The sequence below is a fragment of the Amblyomma mixtum genome, chromosome 2 (assembly GCF_055824585.1).
Source record: "Amblyomma mixtum isolate Tamu chromosome 2, ASM5582458v1, whole genome shotgun sequence".
Lineage (NCBI taxonomy): Eukaryota > Metazoa > Arthropoda > Arachnida > Ixodida > Ixodidae > Amblyomma > Amblyomma mixtum.
The window spans coordinates 90,451,664-90,471,022 of NC_143013.1; the positions used below are offsets into that span (position 1 = coordinate 90,451,664).

At 47.2% G+C, this 19,359-nt stretch overlaps 1 protein-coding gene across 1 annotated transcript in view; it reads right to left on the reverse strand.

Annotated features, from left to right (window-relative positions):
- LOC149360111 (uncharacterized) overlaps positions 1 to 17,905 on the reverse strand; it is a 61,170-nt gene extending 43,265 nt beyond the window's left edge. Inside the window, exons 1-2 of the mRNA XM_089572179.1 lie at positions 17,725 to 17,905; positions 10,699 to 10,900 (exon numbers count right to left, since the gene is read on the reverse strand). Of these exons, the coding sequence (XP_089428305.1) occupies positions 10,699 to 10,900; positions 17,725 to 17,847 (325 nt within the window). The 5' untranslated portion in view covers positions 17,848 to 17,905. The remainder of the gene's footprint in view (positions 1 to 10,698; positions 10,901 to 17,724) is intronic.
- Positions 17,906 to 19,359: the final 1,454 nt, after the last annotated feature.

The following is a 19,359-nucleotide window of genomic DNA, read 5'->3' on the forward strand; positions in this document are numbered from 1 at the left end:
TTTTTTTTATCGTTATAAGCTATTTTTACCTTAATTTCGACCATATATTATTCCGCTTTCTGTGATAGCGTTCATGTTTTCGTAATTGCTTGTTTCGTTACATTACATTACAAGATGCTCAAAGAAGGGAGGAAGAAGAAGACGATGATTAGTGGGCCGGCTGTCTGACACCGGTCCGTAATTTTCGGCTTTATTTTCTCACTTCAAAGGTTTTCCAGTTTTTTTTGGAGTGTGTCCTCGACGTGCGACGACCTGGGGGTCCCTGGCCGCCGGCAAAAGCACGTCAAGCGACCTCCTCGGCGCTGTGCGCCGTATCAACGCCGACACGGAACATCACCACCAGCTGAACTCCATGCTGCACTGATGGCAGCAACGGCAGCGGCGGGTCCAGCGGCCCCTGTAGTTGCGGCTACAGACCAGGGCCCGGCAAACAAGAGACTGCGCGACGACCAAGCCAGCAACGAGCCTCTGACCGACCATCCAGAGGACATGGATCAAGCATCATTCACAGTTGTATCGTACAAGAAAAAGAGAGCTACCGGTGTTCCTGTCGTCTTCAGGCCCACCGAGGAAGGAGGAAGCCTATGGAAAGCCAACCCCAACATTGTGGCTTCGGCGGTTGTAGCATCGGCTCAAGAAAAAGTCCTCAGCCATCGTATTCACAAGGATGGGAGCCTGATGGTTACAGTATCGACGCTGCCCGCCGCCAACCGTCTGCTCACGGTAACTAAGTTGGCTGGAGTGGCTGTAGAGGCCCGAGTCCCATACTCTTACATGGCAAGCTATGGCAAAATACAAGATGTACCTGTCACCTACACAGACGAAGTCCTGCACGAATATCTACGCGACCAAGGTGTCCTGTCAGCGAGGAGGCTAACAGCCTACACTCCTGAGGATGGTGGAAAGATCAAAGAGGTACGCCGTCGCGCAGTTATATTAGAATTCGCAAAAGATGCGCCGCTACCAAAACGAGTAACGCTTGGGTTCTGTAGTTACCCTGTAACTGAATACGTCGGAGCAGCAACTCAATGCTATAAATGTCAGAGGCATGGCCACATATCAAGACACTGTAACGGCCCCGTGCGCTGCAAAGTGTGTGCTGGCCCCCACTCGCACAAAGAATGCACTTCGAGAGCACAACCTAAATGCGCTAACTGCGGTGGCCCTCACCCTGCTTCCTACGGAGAGTGTTATAAAAAGAAAGCAGCCACAGTTGCTCGCACGGCAGAGCAAACACAAGGGAAACCCCCTAAGCGCCATGAACCACCACCTAACCCCGACGTGGTTTTCACGACTACGGCAGCTCTTTCCGAGAATCAATCAACACAGCGTGGGAAAGCACCTGACAAGACCTACGCTGATGCAGTAAAAAAGAAGCGTGGGAAGTCCGTTGGTTCTTCTCCTTCATCAAAGCTGCTGCAGCGCACTGCACAAGACCCGACAAACAGCGTCGCTCGCTCTGAGCCTAAGGCGCCACAAATGACAGGAAGATCAGCGACAAGCAGCAAACCGGAAGCTCTGAACAAGATGTCACATGCCTACTGATTCCGATGCTGTTTGCAGCCATCAAAGCTCTTATCCGTGCAAACCCCTCGTCAGGAGGACTCCCAGAAGTAGAAGCTGTCCTTGCAATGGAGCCGTTGGTGTCGGTCTCCTACGCTCCGCAGGGGCGTAATACCACACTTCAGTAATCATGGCTTCCACAGCGAGAACTTCACCGCAGCTGACAATCAACAACATCTTTCGCACATGCACCATTTTCCAGTGGAACGCTCGCGGGCTACGCTCTAAACTCTCACATTTCCGACAGCTCGTGCGAGCGTACCGCTTCCCCTTCATAGTCATCTGTGAATCACGCGTCGAGGAAACTTTCCGACTCCAAGGATACTATTTCCATCATTCACAACGACCAGATAACGTCAGCAGATTGCTGATAGGCTTTCGCAAGGATATCCCGGCCTCGCCGGTTGATGTCCCGCCTCACAGCGACAATGAATACGTGTGCGCTGTCACAGTTATTGCCGGACAACAGTACACTCTGATTGGAGTATATCTTGAGCCAGGCACGCCATTTGATGCTTTGAGACTTGAAAATTTGATATCAAAGACGCCCTCTCCGCATATTATTTGCGGAGACTTCAATGCTCATAATGAAATTTGGGGCAGCTCACATACATGTGCCCGAGGTGCCAAGCTTGCAAAACTTCTCTCCAAGCATTCAGTTCAGCCATTAAATGACGGCAGCATCACCTACCTCCGAGGCGCGACGACTACCAGCAGCATCGACGTGACATTTGTCACAAGTTCATTCGCCCACAACTTTGGCTGGTGCACTGATTTGGAGACACGCGGAAGCGACCATTACCCAATCCTCATATCGGCTTTCCATGCGCTGAGGAACCCAAAGAAATTCCTTATAAAATCTACAGACTGGGACGCATACAAGGACGCTGTAAGCAAAGGAGTTACTGCGGCAACTCGAAATGAGGAATTAGCATCGACAATGGCGTATTGCCTGAGAGCGAGTACACAAATTACAGCTAAAAATGATAACCTACCTTCAAATGATGACACATTCCAAAGGCTTTGCGCTATACGCAGGCGAGCTGAAAGGAAAGCTCTGCGCACAAAAAGCCTCGATGACCTACGTGCATGCCGACGGGCACAACGTCACATTCGACGCTACATGGATAAACTGAGTCGGCAAAAGTGGCGTGACTTTTGTTCTACGCTGGATGTGCGCCAACCAGTAACCAACATTTGGCGGATAGTTAGAGGTATGCGCACGCCACTTCAACAACTCCACCCCTTCGCTGCACTCTCCCTTCACGAACAAAAATCTATAAAAGAAGTCTCAGAAGAATACTGCAGGCTACTGTCGACAGGGTCAGGACATTCGACACTCTCCGCAGATGGTCAAACAGGCATCCCAAAGGCGGCAGTGCCAGCGTTAGACCTGCCTTTCACAATGGAAGAACTATCCACAGCTATCGCGGAGACAAACAGACACACATCTCCGGGTCATGATGAGGTGACCTATGACGCCATTGCTAAGCTACCCCACACCTCCCGTCTTCGACTCCTGGAGTATTACAATTCTTCCTGGATGGCTGGTGAGGTCCCCACGGAATGGAAGCTGGCAAAAATTGTGCCCGTTTTGAAGCCCTGTAAGCAGCCAACAAGCTACGCATCATTCCGGCCCATTGCCCTACTGAGCTGCGTAGGTAAGCTCATGGAGCGCATGATCTCCAAGCGCATAATTTGGTTCCTAGAAAGCCGAAATGAGTTCCCCCAAGAAATGAACGGGTTCCGTCAAAACAGGTCGGCGACTGACAATATCATCGCCCTCGTCTCATCACTTGAGGAGTACCTTCATGCTGGGTACATCCCGACAGCCGTTTTCCTAGACATCAAGGCCGCCTTTGACTCTGTCTTTCACCATGCAATTCTCGCAGCCTTTGGCAGTCTTGGTCTTGGAGGAAGGCTATACAAGTGGATTGGGCATTATTTAAAAGAACGGCAAATTTTTATGACCACTCCAGACGGTCCAACTCGCTTTCACGCAGTGGAGAGGGGCGTACCACAGGGAGCGGTGCTCAGCCTCTCTTGTTCAATATTGTCCTTATTCACATAACAAGAAACCTTCCGCGAGGGGTCCGCATAACAATTTATGCTGATGATATCTGCATCTGGACCGCATCACGTTCGCGCTATATTACCCAGCAACGTCTTCAGAGAGCGCTATTGCACGTTTCGATGTACCTGGCTTCCAGAGGTCTTCGTCTATCGCCAGAAAAGAGTGTTGCAATGGCGTTTACAAGAAAAACGATGACCCGATATCCGCTGCTCCTAGGCGGACGATCGCTGCCATATGTACGATCTCAGCGATTCCTGGGTGTTGTAATCGACTACAATCTGTCATGGTCACCTCAGATAAAAAAACTTAGCCAGAGGATTACTGCAGCATCGCAAGTGTTCAGGTTCATGGCGGGAACAAGGTGGGGTAGCAACTGCCGATCAATGCTTCTGCTTGAAAAAGCCTACGTTGAAGGAACCTTGCGCTACTGTCTACCAGTGCTTCAAAGATTATCTACATCAAGCAATAAGACTCTCAATGCCGCACGGAACAACTGCCTGCGAATATGTCTTGGCCTACCAAAAGGTTCCTCTGCGTCAGGAACAGTAGCGGAGGCAGGATGTCTCCCACTAGAGGTGATTGCCGCCCAGGAAACTATGCGTACCCATCTCCGCCATGTCCTGCAAGGGAAGAAGCACTTCCTACACCGCGTCCATCTAACTCACAGCAACTCTAGCTTTGGCCAGGCAGTACAGCTCCTGACCCTTCCTACTATTAATCAGCCACAGAAGCTACTACCTCTGGCCTTTCCTCCATGGACACTCTCTCCTCTAAAGGTGAAGAAGTCTGTTCCAGGTGTGAATGCAAAGAGCCGCATGCCACAGGCAGCGCTTCTGCAAACTACTCTCGCCTACTTAACGGAGGAATATACGCAGCACATCCATATCTTTACCGATGGTTCAACTACTAAAGAAACCTCTTCTTGTGGCCTTTATGTACCCTCAACAGACCATGCCCTTTCTTACCGGCTGCAGCGGAGGACATCCTCTACGACAGCTGAGCTTCACGGCATTAAGGAAGCTGTTTCTTACATCCTGCGCCGAACCGCCGGCCGTTGGGTTATCTTCACCGATTCAAAAGCATCGCTGCAGATCCTCGCCAACCTGCTGAAGAAAACGAATCACCAGCCAGTTTCCCTCGACATCGGGTATATACATCATTTAGCTATTGCCGCAGGCCACTGCATAACATTTCAGTGGGTACCTGCTCACTGTGGCATTCTGGCTAATGAAAAAGCAGATGAAGCGGCCCGTAAGGGCCATCAACATCGGAGATACATTCGAACTTTTTTCACGAAATGAGATGCGTCCCAAATGGCTAAAAGTTTTGCTTACGAAGAAACGTATCGGCTTTGGAGTTTGCCGACACATCAGTACCAATTTCTTCACTCAATCGACCCACATCTTAGATCAAGACTCTCACCCAGAATTCCTCGACAACTGGAAACACTTTATCACCGACTTCGTCTGAATTCTGCATATACAAACCGCTTGCGATACCGTTTTGGACAAACGGACAGTCCGCATTGTGACAATTGTGCCGCGGTAGAAACTGTGGAACATATCCTACTTGTGTGCCCTGCGTATGCTAACGAGCGTGCGTACTATGAACATTGCATGCAGAAGCTCTGCCCAGTGCCCCTAACAATGGACAAAGTTTTAGGTCCCTTAGCCTGCTTCAGGCAACAGAGACTTGCAATGAACTTTCTTTTTTCATATTTAAAAGACATTGGACATCTAGATAAGCTCTAAATTCACTTGCACGTTACCTTCATGCATTCTTCATGCAGTGAACTTCGTCAGCCCATTTGTCGGACTATGCGCTCCATCATTCCATAGGTTACATCAATACTCGCCATTGCATCCTAAGTACCCATTTCATGGCCGCATTTTATCTTCGTTTTTTTTTCTTTTACCTCTTCCACGCTGCTCTCCTACTGTTTTTTTTCTCCCAAATTCCCCTTCCTACGCAGAGTAGCATGCCAGCGATTTTTAAACGCCGGCTAAATTCTCTGCATTTCATTAAAGAGTCTCTCTCTCTCTGCTCAAAGAAATAAAGACAAAAAGAAAAAAAGCCAATTGGACCCGTTCATCGCGTGTGCATATTATCTTCTATTTTTGTCCACGGTCTTTTGCGCAGTTTCTAAGTTCATAGAATGGCCTTTTGCGTCGGCATCCATCTATCTTTTGGTGAACAGTACTTTGTTAGTTTCCGGCTGATAGGTTGTTACGGCATTTGCGGGATACAAAAGCCAACATTGTCGGCAAAGTTCGCGTCATGGTAACGGTCTGTTATCACACGCAGATTTTAACGGGAAGACATCATATGACTCATGGACAACGAAGCCCGACACCGAGGTGTCAAAGAAGAATGAATTCCTTCCGAGCGTGTGGGAAATTAAACCGAGAGCTTTCAGGGCTAATATTGCGAGAGGCTAATATTGCTGATACGGGCACTTGTTCCAAACTCTAGGCCTGGCTCCGAAGACGAGCATACAAGCTCGGAGCTGCTAGTGCAGGAGGACTCCGGCCTAGCATGGGATGTCGATATAAGCTTCCGTAGTGCTGCAAGACATCATGGAGCATTGCTCCCCGAAGGAAAAAGCAAGAGATTGAGCGCTCCGCCGCACTAGAAAACAGTAGGCTGTAGCACAAACATTAGTGTGCCACTGCTGTGTGATGCAGAGTGAATGATATAAGGTGCAGTGTTGCAATGTGCACTGCTTTTACTCTGTAGGGTGCGCGTGGCAACTCTATTTTTTTGCTGACTTTTGCTTCATAGTCCTGAAAAATCAGAAGCCAAAATATATGGCGGAGATACCAAAATCGCTTACTTTATTTCTGCAGAGGAAATTGAATTCCTATAATAGCACTTCATGCTTAATGCTGTGCCACAGCCACATATTGCGACAGTGATCATATGTGGCACTTTCACCTAATGCACTGCAGGCTTATAAGTAAATGTCCCTGTATTGCCAACTGCCAATGTAAAGTGTCTTGGGTCATTTATGAAATCGCATAAGAAAAACGAGCATATGAATTCAACAGATGAATTAAAACTGGCATAAAGTGATCTAGCTTGCTTTATTCTTAGTGTATTCAGAGTAACCAAAAACTGCGCATGGATATTGGCTAGGGAACACTGCAGTGAAGCATTAGGGACATATCTATGCCACGGTTCTTCGCAAGTGTCCTTGTGTAATTTTTGCCTTCTTTTATCGTGCATGAATCTCAATACAGTCAGCAGTGGTCCATGTTCACATTATTGATCCCTTCCAGATCATAAATGAGTCGCCTTCAGCGGCACAACTAATGATGGAAAGAATGTTCGCATTTGTGGATAAGAGGCGTGAAAGCTATTGAGGAACACAAAGCATTAAGGCAGGGTTGTCCGTCAACATCGCTGCTTTTGACGGTGTATAGGAATACAGAAAGAAGGCTACAAAAGTAGTCTAGGCAATAACCTCTCTAACAGTTTAGGTGGAAGAGTCGTAGGGTTGCCGATACCGTGTTCTATGGATGCGGTTTGCATTATTAAATAAAAACTAGGGAGGTTTGCAGGTAGACTCTAAGTAACATTTTTAGACATGAGGGGGATGCTATAGGCTATACTTCTCCGGAAATGAGGCTGGATAATATTCAATAACATCACTTATACGGTGATTACGATACTAAAGTATAGGATACCCATCTTGAGGTGCGCGTGAATCAAGAGGATATTTACTTAGCAAAATAAGCGCAAACGACTCGGTCGAAAGAGCCAAACCGAGCCGCGATAACAAGGACTGAGAATTATAGGGGTAAAAGAGGTTTGAAGGAATTTAAAGCTATTTGAAAAAAACTAACCAAGGGCTTCCTTTTAGAAATGCCTTGGGACGCAGAGTTCAGTCGAGCCTAGGAATAAACGAGAGAGCTGTTAGCAAGTAAGCATTACGTGCTCAGTGCAAAGCCACAGATGAGGTATTACAAAGAGATGGTTGTGCATTACTTAAAATATGGGTAGGGCAAAGTGAAACACCGTATAAAAAAGGTCTGAGGAAACCGGACGACCAAAGTTTTGCATTAATGATTTCAGGAGCTTTTACACAGAGAGTGTTGATTAAATGTACGGGAAAGAACCATTAAACTAATCGGTAAGTTTGCGCGAAACCAGAATGGAGAAATAAAGAGAATCAAATCGGAAGGAAAGAAAACAGGATCAAAGGCAGAAAAAATCAACAGAGAAAACCTGACTACGGACCTGTACAGCAAATGAAAAAATCATGTAATGTAGACGTCATTTTATAATGATTCAGAAGGCAGCGTCCGGCTGTATGAAGACTTATCGGAGTGTCTTAGAATTTGCAATTACAAGAAGAAATTAAACAAATCAGGATGATGAACCGTGATTCATGTGGTAAATCTATAGAAACTATTAAACGCGTTTTAATAGTATGTAGTTGTATCCGCTCATCCAGGTGTCGATAGAAACACACTCTATCCTTTGGGCTCCCCAATTTATAGAAAGGAAAAGTAATATGAATGAATCTATATTCGGTGTGGACACCAAACGATTCAAAGACTGGTGGCTTAAAAGCAATACAATGATACAAAAACGCAGCTTAACAGTTAAAACTGACGATAATTAAAAGTTAACAAAATTTGATTTCGTGTTAGAAGGAAAAATGTTTGCATAGTCTCTGTAAAGTGGACAGATCGATTAGATGTATATAAGAAAAAAAAAATGAGTGTGGTACCCCCCGTACTAGGGTTGTTTTAATGGGGACGTTCTTATTATGCATCCATCCTTTCATCTGTATTTCCATCCCTTTATTCATGCATTCATCAACCCACCCACCCATCCCTCCGTCTGGCCGTTCATCCACCTGGCTCTCTGTCCATCCATCCACCCACCCAGCCAGGAACACGTCCGGCCATCCATCAGTCTATCTTTACATTTGTCAATCGTCATTCGTCAATCAAGCATCCAGCAATTGATCCATCCACTCAGCACCCCAGCCACCTACCCGTACTTCCGTTCCGCCATCCACACATCCGCCGAACCTTCCCTACCTTCCTTCCCCTCCATCTGTCCATCCGTACGTCCATCCATCTGTCCATGTACCAACCAAGCACCATTCATGCCTTCGTCAGACTGGCCCTCCATCCATCCATCGAACCACCCATATATCCACTCATCCCTTCCTCTCTTTCATCCCAACCCCTCCCAGTACATCCCATCCCAATCAATTCTATTCCATCCCAACCCATCCCAATACCGAGGTTTATAGTATCTATAAACGTTGTCCCAATACATCCCATCCCAATCCATTCTATTCCATCCCAACCCATCCCAGTACATCTCATCCGAATCCATTGTATTCCATCCCAATCCCATCCATCCATTTTATCCCAATCCATTCCATCCCAATCCCATCCATCCCAATCCCATCCATCCATCCATACAACATTCTGTCCAGCCGTCGCGGTGGCTCACTGGTTATAGCAATCGGCCGCTGACCCGAAAGACGCTGGTTCGATCCCGGCCGCGGCAGCCGAATTTCCATGGACGCGAAATTCTAGAGTCCCGTGTACTGTGCGAAGTCAGTGCACCTTAAAGAACCCCAGGCGGTCTAAATTTCAAGACCCCTTCACAAGGGCAGCCCTCATAGCCTAAACCGCATTGGGACGTTAGACCCGTAGAAACCATAAAGTAAACAGCAGTACCGGAAACACCGCTGTATCCATCACACTTTTTGCCCCTGTGATGTATTTTAAGGCGAAAGACTTCAGCGACTCATACCGTCGTCCGTTAGCAAAGCGTATCACACGCGTTTAACTCGGAAAGTAAAAAAAAGATATAACTAATGGTTGCTTTAGATAGGGGAGCAAAAATGAACCTAGAAGGCAAGTTTGATGACTGTAGATTAATTAGTTAATTAATTATAATAAAGAATGTCGACATTGTGTCAAAATAGCCCGGACGTCATTATAGCCACGGGAACTATGTGACCTCACATCAACCGGAAGTCGTCACGGCATTGTGTACTCGGCTTGTGCCTCTCAACAGTTTAGTTGCCAAAGTGTCCTTGCACTTTTTTGTATGACAAGTAAGTAAACACGTTGGTTAAATAAAGCTGTTTTGCCCCCGTCTACCTGCAAAAAAAAAGAAAAACAGGATTCATCTCTTCCAGCACCATGTGCCGAATCCTAGCGAAAATTCAGAAGGAGCAGTGGAGGGCGCTTGTGCTAGCAGTGCCGGCGTAATTTCTGAAACTCGTGCCTGTCCTGACCCGCACAAGAAAAAAGCTCTGGTGCAAGCAACACGTATTAGGAGCCACCGTGACCGCGATCTACTCCCATCCGATAAATACCTAAAATAGGTTTTGAGTAGCAGTGCTTTCAGTTATTTACTGAACACCGCTTTTAGACCAAAAGTAGCGTGTCTTGATTTTCCCATGTGAAACGGCGCTGCCGGAGATTATTATCTCCAGAGGTGGGAACGCAAAGAATGTGCAAAGCACTGTAGCAATAAGTTATTTGGACGAAGATCAGCGGGAGATTATTGGCACGTTTAGTACTAGCAACGGCGCCGAGCTGAAATGAGAACACTGCGAAATGTGTTCTGTATACTAAAGAGCTTCGTACTGCATCACATAAAAGGCAAATACTCAGCTAATGACGAGACACGAAAGTAGTCAGCACTGTGGCCGTATTGGCCGTAGATAGGCCAAATGGCCTATCTTCATACTCTCCTAGTATTACTAGCTGAAACTTGGGTTGCCTAGAGACAAAATAATATAAAAATGATCCATTCCGTGACCATTCCGTGATTGAAATAATCCATTCCGTGACCGCTAGCTTCGCCTTGCTTGTCGCACCGTTCTTTATTGTGTTCTTCTATTCAAGGATTTTTTAGCGTGCGGAACGTCTCCCGTCTGCACATCTTTATGGGTTCCGCACGCTACGAGCAGAACGGTGATGTAAGCCACAATATTTCAACTTTATGTGCTAGACTAGAAATATGAAATAGTCGATAAAACAACAGAGCGGTCTTTTACATTTCCTAGGCCGCTAACTTACTCTCTTTAAATAGCGGGCTCAACAAGGCGATGCTCGCCCCAGAGAACACACAGGCCCACAAGGCAGCGAAGTTATGTACGCTGTTCCCAAGGTGCACGCACACCCTGTCGCCTGGTTCCAAGCCGTGCTTCTGGAATCCCGCTGCGTAGCGTTGCATGAGCACGAAGAGCTCCCTGCGTGTGACGATGTCGACTCCATCCGCCTGCGTTTGCATTTTCAAACTTCAGTTCACTACAGCATATTTGACCGTAATGAGCGCCCATTTTGCTCATACAGGAAGATGCAGCACTTCATAGCCCTTCTCATTCGACTCGATTATATCTTTGTTTATATAAATTCTCGCCTCCAATACAACATCGAGCATCTAAATATACTCGTTAAATATAGGTTCTGACATAAGGGCCTGTAATAACGAATGATTGTGGTGCAGAAAAAGCAATTTCTAAAAAACTATTACAAAATATTTCCCCTACATTTTTTTGTATTGCCGTTATACAGTGGACATTATAAAAAGAGCAGGTGCCACAGCACAGGAAAGCTACATACCGGCATCAGACGTCCAATAGAAAAAAAGACTAAGAAAGAATAGTTCACAGCAGTAACAGCAGTCTCTTTCATTTCATTTGAGCGCGTCAGAATGTTAAAGTAACAACCACAATCCCAGAGGTATACAACAAGTACATCAAGTTATATGACGAAAGGTGTACCTTTGATCGTAGTCAAACGAGGGCATTATGTGGAATCTGTGTAGCCATTCCACCTGGGAGTTGAAGAGATTCATAGAATTTTCCCAGTCGGGAAACAGCTTGACGCAAGTTCTGCAGAATCTCACATAGGAGAAACACAGCGTTTTTTGAGAGGGCGAATACTATGCATGTGTAATATTTATTTAATCGTTCATATAATGAGATTACAGCAAAGTCTTCCACGAGGCCTTCCTGACTGAAACCGTTTTTTATCAAGAATCAGGTTACTACACATCTATCTGGAGGCGGCCCGCTTTGTAACATCGTAGCAAAAGAGCAAAGACCCCGCGGAAACTGTAAGGACTGAATTTCGACAAAGCGGTTGCGACAGTCCTCATACCGTACCTCAAAAAAAAAAAAAAGGAAACTTTTCTGTGGCCCCAAACAAATTTAAAATTGATATGCTTTTGACTTTGTCTTGTAGGCGGCCTTATTTTCGCCCTTACTTGTTGGGCGAAATTCTTGTAGTAACAACAAAATTTTCTCCTTGAAGTTAAAACAAAACCAGTTCTGTCTTTATAACAGGCTATTTCAAAACAATGCAGAAAATACCATTTAGTCATCAAACGAAACATTTCTATGATATTTTGCGAGTTACATTGCTTTGCTTTTCTACTGGCTCTCATTGGTTTGCAATGAATGAGTAAATATGCATTATGCATAGATGTGCCTTCAAAACTGTAAATAATAATTACCTTTCGTGCTAAAAGGGTCCAATGAGTAGATGTCATTTTCATAAACACAAGCTGTACTGTCTGGATTGATTCATTCCTTCCCCGAACGGCAATATAATGCCGCGAAAGGCAATATATTGTTCCCTCTAGACAATATGGATAGAAAAGCAAAATTAAGACCTCCTTGTAATTAGACAAGTTACAGTCTCCACCTTTGTCGAAAACTGCTATTTTACTAACCTTAACATTTTCAGGAAAGTTTCATGCAATACGATAGGGTTGAAAATGCGTCGGATTAAAAAGAGATGTGCAAGACAAGCTTTAAATCAAACGTATTTCAAGACTTTTGGCGTTAGAAAATATTATCTTCAGTAGAATTGCAAAGACCTGAACACTTCATGACAGTTCACCGATAGAAACGCGTAGTCTCTTGTCAAGAAGCCCGTTATATTTAGTGGTGCGAGCTGGGACAAATTTTTCTTGTTTCCTATTTTTAGTCCCAAGAGCGGCGAGAATCTGGGGGTGGTCTGCCTGGCCGTATTGTAGGCGAAAGTAACGAAAGGGAGGACGTCCTCCCAATTAGAGTGGTCTGAAGCAATCTGCATAGATATCATGTCTCCAAGCGTGCGGTTGAAGCGTTCAGTGAGAACGTTAGTTTGCGGGTGGTAGGCATTGGTGGTACGGTGTACAGTCCGACATTGTCGTAGCCTCGCTTCGACACCCTCGGACAAGAAAACTCGGCCCCGATCGCTCAAAAGCTTGCAGGGCGCGCCGTGACCTAACACCAGGTGACTCAGAATAAAACTTACTACATCACCGGCGGTAGCGGTTGGAAACGCTGCTGTTTCTGCATAACGTGTCAGGTGGTCGACGGCCACAATCACCTAGCGATTGCCGGTGGCGGTATAAGGAAGTGGTCTGTACAAATCGATGCCCACGCGGTCAAAACCTCGGCTTGGACATGGTATAGGCTGCAGCGAAGAAGATGAATGGCGTGGAGGAGATTTCGGGCGTTGACATTCGTTACAGGAGCGGGCGTATTTCTGAACGCAGGAATACATGCCTCGCCAGTAGAACCGGAGGCGAAGTCGTTCGCATGTCTTGAATACACCGGCATGAGAGCAGTGAAGGCCGGAATAATAGAATGCACAGATTTCAGATCGTAGATGGCGTGAAACCACAAGCAACCACTTTCGCCCGTCAGGGAGGTAGTTGCGGCGATATAGCAGTTGATCTCTAAAGGCAAAGTGGGCGCTTGGCGACGGAGAGCTCGAGGTGCTGAATGCGGCGAAGGTTGAGACAAATAAGCCTGAAGGGAGGTGATCCAGGGATCTTTTTGCTGCTCAGAGATCAAGTCTCTGAAGCATAGAAAAGACAACAGAACCTCGGATGATGAAGGCGTCGAAGAAAAGTTGGGTAGCGGGATAGGAAAGTGGAACAAAGCATCCGCGTCAGCATGTTTCCGCCCAAACCGGTAGACAACACGGATGTCAAATTCTAAGAGTCGGAAAGCCCACGGAGCAAGGCGTCCTGTGGGATCCTTGAATGATGATAACCAACACAGCGCATGGCGGTCGTGACGACGTCGAACGGGCGGCCAACAAGTAAAGGCGAAATTTGTGAAGTGCCCAGACAACGGCTAGACACTCTTCTTCCGTGACTGTGTAGTTGGTCTCCGCCTTCGTTAAAGTCCGGCTGGCATACGCGACGACGTATTCATCGAATTCGTCTTTTCGTTGAGCGAGCACAGCACCGGGACCGGCTCCGCTGTCATCAGTGTGCACCTCAGTGGGTGCGGCGGGGTCAAAATGTCGCAGGTTGGGCGGGGAGGTGAGAAGAGCCCGCAGTGTGTTGAAGGCGTGGTCGCAGTCCGATGACCAGTGAGACAGCTGAGACTTAGTGGTCAGAAGGCGGGTTAAGGGCGCGGTGACTGAAGCGAAGTTCGGTATAAAGCGACCGAAACAAGAAAAGAGGCCAATGAAACTGCGGAGTTGCTTCGCAGTCGTCGGCTTCGAGAAATCGGCAACAGCACGCAGTTTCGACGAGTCAGGAAGCACGCCATCTTTGCAGACTATGCCACCCAAAATAGTCAATTGGTGGGCGGCAAAGCAGTACTTCTTCAAGTTAAGTTGCAGTCCAGCGTCAGAGAGGCACTTCAATACTGTTTCGTGGCATGTAAGATGCGATTCGAAGTCAGGCGAGAAGACAACAATGTCATCCAGGTAACAGAGGCAGGTTTTCCATTTCATGTCGCGCAAAATGGTGTCCATCATGCGTTCAAATGTCGCTGGGGCGTTGCACATCCCGAACGGCATGACATTGAAGGCATATAATCCGTCTGGAGTCACAAAGGCTGTCTTCGGGCGGTCACATGCGGCATTGGGAATCTGCTAGTACCCTGAACGTAAATCTAAAGAAGAAAAGAATGCGGCGCCGTGGAGACAGTCGAGGGCATTGCCAATCCTAGAGAGGTGGTAAATATGCTGACGGGTGATCTTGTTTCACCTTCGGTAATCGACACAGAAGCGAGCTGTCTTTTTTCTTAACGAGGACGACTGGTGAAGCCCAAGTGCTGGTGGAAGGCTGAATGACGTGGCGCTGCGGCATGTCGTTGAGGTGTTCTTGTATGACTCGGCGCTCGGTGGGAGAGACGCGGTAAGGGCGTTGCCGCAACGGTGCGTTACCACCAGTGCAGATTAAATGGGCAGCAGTATCGGTGCGGCCTAAGGACGCTTGCTGGACGTCGGAGGAGCGACGAAAACGGTTCAGCTGCGCCAGAAGTTGCTCACGTTGAGCAGGCTGCAGGCTAGCATCGATAGCAGTGGCGAAGACTGATGAAGCGATAGAATCTGGGGCCGGGCAAGGAGGGCTGAGGGCGTTTAGCTCTACTTCATTTGACGGAGACGGGAATGGAGTTATATGAGCAGGGTCAAGTGGTTGAGCGCGTCCTAGGCAGGCACCAGCAAGCAAAATCAAATTGAAGGGAAGCGGATTTGAAACAGGCAGGAAGGTGACGCTGTGTTCCACGGTGAGCACGGCAAAGGGCAGTAGAAGGGAATGGCGGCAAGCAAAATCGGATGGGGTGAACAGGACGGCAGAATCCGGCAGCGAGCCAGAAGAGACGGTGGCGAGGGCAGAAGGCGGCGCAGGAACGTCGATCTCTTCGAAACCGAAGAGTTAGTCAAAGACAGGCGCAACGGTGACCAACGGTAGCTCAGAAAAAGCAGATAAGTCAACTTCAACGCGAGCGCAGTCGATAGCGGCGTTGTGCTGATACAAGAATTCCCAGCCTAATATGACGTCATATGAGCGTGAGGGCAGCACAACAAATTCGACAATATATTTTGCGCCCTGTATGTAGATCCGAGCAGCACGCACAGCTAACGGCCCGATAGGGTGCGCCGTTGCAGTTCGAAGTGAAACACCAGATAGCAGAGTGGTTACTTTTCGCAGTGAGCGGCAAACATGAGCAGCGATGATGGAAACGGCGGCTTCACTGTCCACAAGGGCGTGGGTAGCAGCACTTTCGACACGAAGATCAACAACATTAGCTGGCGACGTACGAGGACTTTAAAATTCGGACACAAATGCATTTCTTGCCTCGGGAAGTGCAGCTAATGGTTTTCGGAGGTGGAGGGCTCGTGCGGCGGCGCCCCGGGGAAAGCGAGCGACGACGAGGTGAAGGGGCCCGGCGTGTGGTGAAGTGCGGACGGGTTGTCGGGAATGGAAGTGGCGATGAGTCGGAAGGTTGGTAAGACCGGCAAGCACCATACCGGGGAGCATAGCAGTCTAGTAGCAGTGGATCGCAAGACGGGAGCGTGCGCGTCGACAGTGCCGCGCGACATGGCCGGTGATGCCGCAGTCGAAACACACACGGCGGTTGTCTGGAGTGCGCCAGCGGGTAACGGCTGGCGGCACAACAGGGAGAGGAGCAGACGTCCGGGACTGCGGTGACCCGGGAGATTATAGAAGCAGAGAGAATAGCACCTCTGGGAAGTACTTCAATTAGTTGACCATTTTAATTTCCAAAAAAGAACTAGCATTTCTGAGCATATCAACGAAATACCGAACATGGGTACTGGTAACTGGTAACGCACAGTTATCGCGCAGGTGTACTGTCATTTTCATGGGAATATTGGGGACATCTACGAAGCACTTGCGGTTTCACAAAATAAAGCAATTTGAAATACCACTCGTCCCTGTCTTTTCTTCTCCGGTGTTGCTTTAGCGGTTTGAAAAATGTCATACTTGCACAGCTGGGTCGATCCGCCACATTTCTTATACCTTCTAGGCAACGGGCAGTAAGCTGAACGTTCCATAATTGTTCAACCTCTTGCCGTCTCGTTTCTTATGAATCAGGATCATATCAGCGTTCTTTCAAGTTTCTGGTACGCTCGACGAGAGATAGTAATGTCAAAACGCGCACGAGCTGCGGCAAACGTTACTGATATCTCAGTGCCTTCAAAGCGTTACTCAAGATTTCCCTTACAGCTGCGTATATAGGGTGGCTGATTTTCATTGCACAATCTGCTTTCCTTCTGCAAGAGATCTGCTGTTATTTGATCGGCGCCAGCTGCTTTCCTCCTTTGTATTGCTCTTCTTTGTACATTTTTCGTCCCTGGAGGGTTGTCTCGCTGCTGCGCTCTAATGCCTCTGTCATTGACGTTTTGATTACAGTGGCTACTGTACCGAAGTTTTCTGCTACTTTAACTGCCTTATCCTATTGTTAAAGAAATTACTCTCGTTTCCTCTTAACGCGTACACCTTGTTTTCTACAGTTCTATTCGGTGTGTAGGGTTGAATGCCTTCTTGCTTTGTTGTTTCCTGATCCGATCTTTCGTCTCCTGAGATAGTTTCGCCACCTCCGAATATTTGTTCCGTAGTTATATCCTGATTACCCTTACTTTCCCGCTTACCGCTAACTCGTTAATGGGCAATGAAGCTTCAGATTTTCTTTTTAGTTCACTTTTCATTATTTATCTTCTTACGCGCACAACATTGACACTTCCCACTCCAGCGCACAGGCCGAGGGATTGTATTCTCTGGAGAGACATTCGAACAACACAACAGTTTCCTTCATAGAGGAGGACCATCAAGCACGCATTATCCTATTAAAATCAAGAGTGCGTGCGATGACGGAAGCACAACTATCTGGGAAGCTTTGCGTCTTGCAAGAACGAAGTCTGCAGGAAAGGGACGGAATAGTTGTCATCTCCGAAAGGAGCTGAAACAACATACGGTGCGGAAGGCTGTTTTCCCTTGGCACTCATTAGTTCCACGAAGGTCGCTCGCTTCCAGTCCGTCTGTGATATCTCCACCCTGATTGCTCTGGCGCCATGTTTCTGCGGACATCGGCTACAGTGCGCTGACTACGAAACACACAAAAAGCTGTTGAGAACCGCATACGAAAAACACGCGTGTCATAAAAAGAAAGTGTAATGTCTAAGTGATTAACCAAGTTACATATGCCGTTAGCATCGTCAATGTAGACATCGAGCAGACCACAGAATGCTGTCAAGAGAGTTCACTGTCATGAAGGGCTTTCTCTCCCTTCTGTGTTGAGGTATTCATGCCTTATTTTATAAGAGAACAAAGTATGTACTCACCAGCGCCGGCTTTTCCGGATCTTTCCGCAACGCGTCCTTGACAGCGTCGTAGAAGGAGCAGCAAGGTATTTCCACCGTGGGAAAGGGCGAATAGACAATCCGGCCTTCGATCCTCGCCCGCATCTCCACCAAGTAACCTCTGCCTGTAGTGTGCACCGTGCTTCGTTCACGCTCCTCTGGTCGTGTTTTCGGTTTGCCTAAGAATAAATCGTGAAATAATCGTAAATTAGAATGCGAAAGCGTTAGATGGGTATGCTACGCAGGAAGTGTCAGCAAAATGTGTTGCCTGAAGTTGGGACCCTCTTACGTCACTAGGCATGTGACGTCATCATTCGAATAAAATAAGAACACAGGGGCCTAGGTTGAAATCAAACCTGGTGACGAGATAGGATGACACAAAATTTAGAGTGTGAAGATGTCACACCTGTACTGAGCCACAATCACTGCCGCGCACAGAGGATTATGTTAGTAGGATTATGTATATTGTTTTTCCGTGGGCTAGCGTCTTCGAGCTAGTGGCTGCTTGTCTCGGCATTCCTGTCTCTAAAGGTAACATTTTGGGCGTTGCAATTTTGTAGCTCACACTTAAAATACTGTGACCCGCAACTCCGCTGACCGTATGAACAGTGCCCTTATGAAGCATGCTTCACGCGCAAATCTTATTACATGCGGGGAGGCAGCGGTGGCAGTCTAGAGTTACTGCTTTGTCTTGGTGTTGCTTTTCTGCAAGTTTTTGCGAACAACGCGGCTGTCTGTGTCCAACATTATCGCATTTCGTTGCACTGGCGGTGGTTCAGCTCGTAGTGGTAGCAAGGCGAAGGCGGTGAGCGCAGGCTGAACTCTGCCTTCTCAAAAGGTCCGATAATCCTGCGTCCGAGCTTGTCGGCTTAGCCTCCCGTGGACGCTGCGGCAAATGGCGGCGTGTTCTGTCGATGCACAAATGCACGATTGGCGTCTCAATACTTCGCTCTTTCAATTAAGCCTGAGGGTGAGGATTTATTGCTGTTTCGTCAGTCCCCTTTGCAGCGCTTATCGGTTTTTGCGTCGCATTTACGCAGGAGCGCCCTCTGAATGTGCTCAAGAAGTTATTACTCGAGCATACCTACGCGAAGGTAAATTTTACATGAATGTAATAAACACTGAAGTCGCTGTTATTACGTAACATTAAATGATGTCCTTTTGAAAGAGCACAGTATAGAGGGAATATATCTAGCAGACAATGCCTCATGCTTCTGTGCTCGCCATCACCAACGCTGCAGTCAGTGGTCCAATTAAACACGCATGTGTATATGGACGTACCTACCTGTTTTGCAGTCTTTAAGGCTTGTGCTCTTGCCATTTAAAAGTTTTTCTTTTTTCGCGTACAATGGCTTCTGTCAGCGTTAAATGAAACGAAAGAAGAAAACGAAAACGCGCAAAGCATGACGTGTTCTCAGGTAAATGCTGCCATTTATTTGTTGCCTGCGAAAAATAATATGGAAATAAGTGAGGCGAATATCAAACTTAGGATAGGTATATAAGTCAAGATCGAATATTTCGTACATTCGTCGAGGTCTCGGAAATGTGCAAATGAAAAACGAGCAAGCAGCTTATTTCTGAAAGCATACGGATTGACTACTGCATCTATGAAATTTT